The 8,728-nt window shown below is 41.2% G+C and overlaps 1 protein-coding gene across 1 annotated transcript in view; it reads left to right on the top strand.

Moving 5' to 3' along the window:
• PTPRN2 (protein tyrosine phosphatase, receptor type, N polypeptide 2) overlaps positions 1-8,728 on the top strand; it is a 416,744-nt gene that overhangs the window by 311,421 nt on the left and 96,595 nt on the right. The window contains exon 10 of the mRNA XM_009329894.1: positions 1-24. This exon is cut by the window's left edge and continues 4 nt beyond it. Coding sequence (XP_009328169.1) covers positions 1-24 — 24 coding nt within the window. The remainder of the gene's footprint in view (positions 25-8,728) is intronic.

Below are 8,728 nucleotides of genomic sequence, written 5' to 3' on the forward strand. Positions count from 1 at the left end.
TCCGACGCCCCCGCTGCTTATCAGGTAAGGACCGAGCTTTCCTCCTCCGGCCCCGCTCCCCGGGGGTGCTCGGCCGACCCCGGGGGGACCCTTCGCGTACTGGGAGCCGAGGGGATGGGTTTGTTACCGATGTTGCCCCCCCGCTCCGTTCATATTCCCGCGGATTCACTGTAGCAGCTTTTTACTGCTGGGTATTAATCTTGGCTATTCTGGTAGTCGCTGTAAATTCGTGCCTAATTAGAAACATTAAAAAAAAAAAAAAGAAAGAAGAATCCGTTGCCATTGAAATTCTCTGAAAAATAACATTAATATCCATAATCTGTCACCCCTGCCACTATTAATAACGAAAAATCTTTAACATTTATGAGGAATGGATTGCACGGTTATCTGAAGATGTCTCTCTTTTTGAGTAATCGACTTCTTCAGGGTCTGATATGAAAAGAGCCTTTGACCCGATCTGTTGCCACCTTCTGCCATTATTCAGATAAAATGAAATCTAATGCTGATAGATGGGGAGGTAAACCAGGACTGGTTCTGGGAGAACAATGGTAGCAGATGTGTACCTAGTAATACGGGAGGGCTGCGCTCAGATTTCCTGAAATAAATCAGAAACCTCAGGCTTTCTCTTTCAATTTCGAAAGTATTGGGTGGAGAGACACTCTGCATCTTCCTGAAGTTTGTTTTAGATCGTGGCACTTATTTCTTGGTGTGTTATTGGTGTGGCAATGGATGTGTTACGGTCATACACCACACTGCTCTGGTCTGCTATCCCAAAATATTTGGAGTGTGACCAGGAAAAAGAATCCAAGAATGTGTAAACATTGTTGCTGTAGTAGCCGTGTCTGCTGTGCACCCACAGGGTCTCGCCAATGGCACTCTTCTGTCAAGTTTTATTTTCCCTTCTTGTTCTGCTTAGGATCAGACATTGTGGCCTTTCTGTATTCTGGAGCTGAGATAGATTCAAATTGGCAGCTGGGAGTCATACGGGAATAAACTCATATTTCCTCGCAAAGTTTGGATCTGCCTGTACCTCTTATATGTTAAAGATGTAATGTATTAAGTACGTCTCCACAGGCTGGGTCCAGGGAGATTTTAGTACATAATGATAAATATGAATGTTCTGTAACAATTAGCATCTTCAGGAATGGTTTTCAGTTTAAATGGAATGTTTACTGAAGAAAAAAAAAAAATCTTTACATCTTTAATGACTTCCAAAGGAAGAGAGCAAAAGCAAGAGCATTTCTAGTGGGAAAAAGGAGTGTCCTCCAGGATAAAGTGTGACCAAAACAGCAGTTTGTCAGATCAGTCAATTATCAGCCAATATTTATTGGCCATAAATATTTTGTTTGGTTTTAATAGGGAACTTGCGGTTGACTTATTTAAAGCACAGAAGCAATAGGTAGTCTTTTTCTTCCATTAAACGTGAATACAGGAATCCTTAATTTAAAAAAAAAAAGCCCTCCAGGTTCCAAAATCACACTTGAAACTGAATTTGTGATAATTAACAGGACAATCTTCCTACTGACAGCTCTAATTAATAGTATCTGTAATTAAAATCGTGCCCTTCCAGGAGGAAAATTGTTTGAATTTCTTGGAGTGACCTTTTTTGCCATTTCTCCTGGGACTATAGTGGTTAAGTTGATATTGATTTTATAATGAGCTCTGGTTTGTTTAATAAGAATCTGTAATCCAGACACTAAATGAAATGTGTGCTTCATTTCTTCTTCCCAGATTTATATATATTTTAAAATCTTCCTAGTTAGATCTGAGAGTCACATTTTGTGTTTAAAAACAACAACGACGCTTCGAGGATGCTGCTCAGTTTTTCAATAGCAAGACTGTATTAATATTCTTTGTTCCTGACCTTCGGGCCCAGTCCTAACCACCTGACTTCTTAAACATTTCCATTGGTTTTTCAGGGGAACTGTAGTCATGAGTGGGAGGAAAAATGTTTTTCCTTAAATACAAAGGTTTCTAAGGGTTTGGCTCTCCTCCCATGGAAGTAAATGGGAATTTTGCCATTTGTTTCAATGGCAGCAGTAGGAGGCCCCAGTATAGGCAGACAAAATACTTGGGCAGTTTTGATGCTGCTAAGTAGCGTTTTATCAAAATGAATCACTGAGCCTGGTTCTGTATATAATAAACTATTCACGTGGATTTGAAGAGAAATAGGATTGAGCCCTACTCGCATTGTCAAAATCGCCTTATGTTGAGCTGTGTTAAATGTAATGGATATCTGGTGTGATGCATGTTTTGGATAACATCAGTTCGGTCTCAGAAAAGCATCAATTATCTTTTTCCTCATCTTCTCTGAAACTCATAGGGGAATAATGTAACCCGTATTAATACGGGGGAAGGAAAAAGCAGATAGCTTTGAAAATTGTACCTACTTTGTTCTCTTCCGTTAAATGTTTCCCAAGTATCTACTCGGTTAACGCAGTGTATTTTAAAAATATGCAATATTTCAGCAGCTGCTGCCACTAGACTTCAAAGCACGATACTCCAATATGTTGCTCCTTACAGCCTAAGTGACAATTCAGATTTATTTTTACTAATTTGAAGGGGGAAAAATTGGTCGGTTTAGAAAGGCCTGGTGGCCCAATGTGATTCAGAGAGAACACTGAAATATCACTTAGATTCACATGCTTCTCAAAATGTCAGTGGTTTATATCTTCACATAAACAAGACTGACCTAAATTTTCAAGATTTAGCAGAAGCATTTTTCATGCTAACCCAGTTCAGCCAGGAGAGTTCATCTGGGGTTTTACTCCTTCCTTACTCACTCTGTGAACTTCGAAGAGTTTTTTCCCACAGCTGCTTTTTTTTTTTTTTCTTTTTAGTTTGCGCAGTGAAATACCAGCTTGAGAAGGGGAAAACAGACAAACCGTATTGTCAGGGAAATAGCAGGTTGGCTGCTAAGTCTCCCCCGCGCCGGTGGCGTAGCGCCTGTCATGCAACGTCACTCTCCCTTGGGCACTCACCTGCTAGCAGGAGCAGTTCTTGTGTGAGCCCACTTACCTACTAGCACGACTATTTCTTGTGTAAGTGCGGGTAGAAGTGACCAGTCTTAGGCAGAGCAACCGATACCGTTTAAAAGTTGAAGCAGGCAAATAAAATCTCTGCGGTGCCCTTGATAAGCTGCCAAACAGTCCGATGCCACTTGAAGAGGCAGCGGCGTGAGTCTGGTTCTTCAGGCTGGTTTGGTAAGGCAAGCAGCTGGCCTTCCAAGTGTTAAAGCAAGGTCTGGGAGACTAAACCCTATTTAAAGACTAAGTAACACTAGGAAGGGTAGATACACAACTGCAACTTCATTTATCTTCAAATCACTAAACAACAAAATTATAGGCTGGTTTAATTAGACAGTGGCTAAGGAGCTTTTCAAAATTAATGGGAATAGTGTACCTCGGAAAATGTCGCATGTGCATAAAACACATTTTATACATAAAGGCAGACAATTTTTGCGTACCTTTTAAACACGTCTCCTGTCCTTTCAAATCACACGTGTAATGATTAGATAAGTCAGCGTTAGCATTCAGGGATGACTAAAAAGAGGTTCTTACTGCCTCCGCGGTGCCCCTGCGCATGTGCACACCTGCACCCGTGTTTTTAATTGTTGCTCGTGTTACTTTGATCTTCTTTGAAAAGCAAGTTTAGCATTCTGCAAGCCCACTCTCTGGTCCGGGAGATTAGGGCCAAAGCGTTTTAGGAATTTTCAGCAGACACTCTTTGATTTATTTCACAACACTGAGCAGATTTTCTTCATGCCCTTTGAAGCCTTTAGAACATAACCCAGAGAAAAACAGGCCTTCAGACATGGGGGGCGGGCTGCAAACAGGGCCACTAAGTGCACATCTAACTTGTCACTGCTCCCATTAGCGAGCAATTTATTAATGTAATGAGCGTATGTTAGTGACTGCTACTATTTAGGGATGGTCTGTTTGATTCAGGGTGATGTATTTGTGAGTCCAGCTGAACCCTGGCTTTTGACCCCCGTGTGGGGAACGCTGGGTTGTGCGAGGTGTTAAATCATCAGCATATTTTATACTTTGCACTGCAGAACTTTCCTATGAGCATAGTCTTCTGCATCACTGATAATCCTCTGCAAAACGTTGCCCATAATGGAATTTAAAGGCAAAAGTTAAAATGCACTAAAGCTGGCTTCAGAAAGCCTGCCTTTTAATATTTCATGTCAGTAGCATTCTTTTTAATTTTCCTTCATCTCAGCCAAAAGAACTTCCTTTAAAAAGCGAGGGGGCAAAGACCAAGCTGTTTACAATGAAGTTCCTTCTTAAACTGCCTGAAGTATTCAAGGTTACGTGAGCCGTGCACTGTCAGTGCAGCTGGATTACATCATCAGCTGTTTTAAAAACTTGTTCAAATAGCTTGGTTTGGCAGGCACATAATTGTAAATTATATGTTAAATTCTACATTATTACATGTTTTATATTATATAAAAATTATATATTCCTTTGTCAAATACAGTCTTATTAATTACATGATCCTTCTGGATTCAAAGCCACTAAGAACTCCTCTGTGCTTTTAAAGATTTGATCCTGATGGTGTTTTTTATTAGAGATGTTAAGAACACAGTATTTACAACAATTACAATAAATATTTTGCTGCAAATTTTTTAAAAGGCTCCAACTGAAAGAATCCACTGGAAACATACTCTCTACTAAACCATCATGCCTGTTTTGTGGGTTTAAATACAGATAATTCATTACCTCTAATATGGCTTCATATTTTACACTCTAGACTGACTTTCGTAAGCAAACATGTTATTATAGTGTTAGACCTTAACGTTATAGCAATACTGTATATCAACTCCATAGAAAATGGAATTTTGTGAAGGAAAATTTTGCTGCTCTTATTTATCAAGTTCTCAGTAATATTCAAATTACCATCGGTATTGGGACGAAAGTAAGCTGGCAAACTGGGGTTAATCAGTACCGTGAAGTATTACCTCATAGCTGTGTAAAACTGCTTCATTTTCAAGGACCCTCACTACACTTAAGCAAAAAAGATATCACTGAGGATGAGATGTATTCAGTACACGAGTATTCAGTAAACATTCAGTAAGCAATACCTTTAGTAAGGATTTTGTATAGATGAAAATTTTACCTTAAGGCTGAATACTACGAAGGGCTTGCTTGTGTTTTCTTCTGGGAAAACAAAGGACATAATGCATTTTTAAACTTTTCTTTTCCTGTGTCCTTATTAAACAAGAAAAAAAAAAGATCGTCTCATGTGACTATGTAAAGCAACAGAACAAACTGTAATTGTTTGTAACAAAACATACACGGGGAGGTATATGTATTAGAAGAGTTGTTCTTGTCCATTTAAGTCTGCTCATTGTGTATTTTGTGAACAATTTTCTCTATCTTTAATTAGAATTTTGTCTTAAAATAAATTCTCAGGAACCTGCAAATACAGTGTATGTAATGGTGTTACATAAACCACTCTACTTCAAGGTGAGACAGTTTTCACAATGTACAAAATATATATTCTATACAATAGTCATGCATAGCAATCATGGGAGAGAGGAAAGAAGCGGGCAGTGTTTTCAGGTGATTAGAAGAGAGCTTACCTTATGTTTAAACACTTCACTGAAGTCAGACAGTGGATAGCCAAAGCAGAATGAGGCAAAACAGGAGGTGTACAAATATGGATTTAACTTTTAATCTGTTTTTTATCTGATTAGTGTTCAGAACAATCCACAATTCCTGTGGTGCAGTGGCCTATGTAATTCCCTAACCTTGCTTCCTGTGGTAGCCATAAAATTGAGTTAAATGGTAGTAATGTTCAAAATAGCATTTCAAAATACTGTATGAATTTATAAATCAACAGAGATTTATGAAACATGCCTGTTTGATAAATTGGGGTATAAATAAATAGGGGTATGTTATCAATCATACCCCTAGCATTTAAAATCAACTTCAAAATAGCGCTTAATGAGAAATGCCCATTTTAAGTGCTGAAGCTCAGTGGCACAGATTTCAGAGGGCACTTCAGGAAATCTGTATTTGAGCTTCCCTTGTCCGTCTGCGAGGAGCAGTGCTTTCCCATCGCCTCCTCCCCTGCTCTGCCCGGTGCTCCACCACGCACGGCCCCAGCAGTGGGGCAGCCTCAGGGGAGCTGCGCTGGCTGTGTGAAAGAGGCTTATTGGGCTTGTTACGAATAGCTCTCCTCCAAGCTTTTCCTATTTAAGAAAGTAACTTTTGTAAATTAGTCAGTGTTGGAGAAATGGACATGCCTTGACCAGAGAATGTTTTACCTTCGCAGCTCAGGTCCGGGGCTGCTGCAGCAGTGGCAGTGCAGCTACACTTTTGAGTAAAATACGCTTTACATTAGAGCGGGCAGGTGGAGAGAGAGGGTTTTTGCAGGCATGAAAAGAAAATTAGTATACACGCAACTCCTGGAGTGCTTGGATAAGAAGGTGCCATGTGGGTTTAGATTTGAGTAATACAAACCATCTTCTTCATGTAGTTGGCTGTTTATCTGCATCGGACTGGTGCAAAGTGGCAGAGAGAAGGTGATGTCGACCCTCTCCCCTTACCCGACTTTGTTTATATTTCTCTGTCTAAAGAATATGGTGTTTGAGCTTGGTGTTTTGTGGAGCAAGGACAAAGGTGCTTCAAGCATCTTGCAGTATAATTTCTGTGTATTTAGGATGTAAGCAAATGCTAAGAAAAAAATAGTAGGAGGGGAAATTAAGTTAGTGACTCATTTTTAATTACTGGGAAATCCAGAGTCCTTACCCAAACAGGCATTTCTTAGAAATGTGCTGGCGGTGCTCTGGACTTGTAGGCTGCATCTCGCCTGGTAAATTAGACCAGTAAATTGTTCAGATGGCCCTGACACCATTTCAGGCCAAGCCACCCAACTTTCTCCCAAACAATTTCTCAGTACAGTTAGCACAGGCCAAGAAAAAGACATATATTCATTCACTGGGCAGTTTTTCTTAATAGTTTGGCTGTGGCCACCCTGTTTTAGAGGGTGAGAATTACTGTTGCTCTGCCTGCCCTAACTCCCCGTCCTGGACCGCCGAGGTCTGGGCTCCCGCTCCCAAGCATCCTGCTCCTGCTTCAGCGCCCCTTCCGCCTGTCCCTGCCGTGCTGCGGGCTGTTTGCCAGCTGAGCGTGGGCTGGTTCTGGATAAGTACAATGGATTGTCTCCCTCTGGTAAATTGATTATGTCCCAGTGCCTGTACGTTATAAAGAAGCCGAAGATAACCACAGACTTGCCTAATGGGCTGGAGAATATTTGATCTGCAGTCCCAGGCAGTACATCATCTCAAGTGTCCTGATTTCTTTCTGGAATAACTATACTGTCTTCAGTGGCATTTTTTTCTGATGTAATGTAGAGGATAATCAGGCCTGTCTTTCCTACACACTTCTGCCCTTTTTTCTGTTTTAGGATTTTCCCTTTTCTTTTGAAGCAGCTCTGTTATCATGTTTCAGGTTTGACACATTCCTCTATTGTATATTCTCTGAACGCTCAGCAGCTAACACCGTGATCTGGCTTGCTGAGCCTTTCATATTCCCTCAGAGTGCTGCACTAGAAGAAAAAAAAAATATTTTTAAAAGTTTTTAACTGGGAAGGTTTTTTATTTGTAGAACAAATCTTGTATCAGGGTCGTGTTCTCTGGAAGAGAGTAGAAGTTAATTTTGTGTACGTAAGGAACTGTTGTAGATGATGTTTGTCGGTTCTTGTAGGACCATGTTGCCTGCGAGCAGGAACAGGTTGCAGTTTATTCTCTGAAGTCTGTAGAGCATTCTTCTTACTGCTTTCTTCTGGGTAGATCTGCTCATCCTGCACATTGGTCTCACACGGTGGGCAGTGAAAGGGAAGAGGAGTGTAGAATGCAGGGTCGCTTCCTTTCTCCTTCTCTATGTGGGCAGGGAAGACGTGCTGTGCTCGGCAGTGTGCTGGCAGAGCAGGTCCGCATCCTGCCCAAAGCCAGCAAGATCTCAGCTTCAGGGATCTCTTGTCCTTTCCGCACTGTGTGTTTGTGCTTAGCCTTAGGAAGGATTTGAAGCTGACCGCAGCCATCTAACGTTTCACGCTGGTAAACCCATACTGACTTGGCTGTTTTGAGGGACAGATGAACAAAAGTAGGTTTCGAATCCTCAACTTTCCCCTGTCTGTAGCCCTGTTGTGCAGCTCTTGCAGTGATGTTGCAAAGTTGAATATTCTGGAATGGACTGTGATGGTTTCGCTCGTTTTATTGTGGTATAAACTATAAGAGAAGAAGTTTGGGTAGAGCAGACTGGAGCTCTCCTGGGTCATGCTGCTCAATTGCTCCAATCTTCCCAAAGGCACACACGAGAGCTGGTGTCTCAAACAGCCTCGGGAGTGTGTGTGACATATGAGGGCAGGGGCACCCATGGGTGGCCTGTGTGCAGAAGTACAAAGAGTTGGATGTTGAGGATGTGACTTATGTTGACTGGACAAGAGGCCTCATTTCATTCTTCTCGACAGGGACAAAGCTACAGCTCCAGGGATGAGGACCTCCTATCCAAGATGTTTTCCTTTTCATATATTTACATGCACAACAGAGATCTAAATGCTTTCTAGCAGTTTAAGAAACAGTAAAAGAAAATTTGATTGGGTTAATGCACACCAGCAAGGTACAGTAAAGGACCGAGACAGCTCAGCTGATTTCTTTGTACTGTGATTTTTGCTATTGCAGGTTCTAAGCTCTCGTAGCACCAGTGTATGTCACTGC

This window comes from Pygoscelis adeliae, unplaced genomic scaffold, assembly GCF_000699105.1.
Source record: "Pygoscelis adeliae isolate BGI_AS28 unplaced genomic scaffold, ASM69910v1 Scaffold238, whole genome shotgun sequence".
Taxonomy (NCBI): domain Eukaryota; kingdom Metazoa; phylum Chordata; class Aves; order Sphenisciformes; family Spheniscidae; genus Pygoscelis; species Pygoscelis adeliae.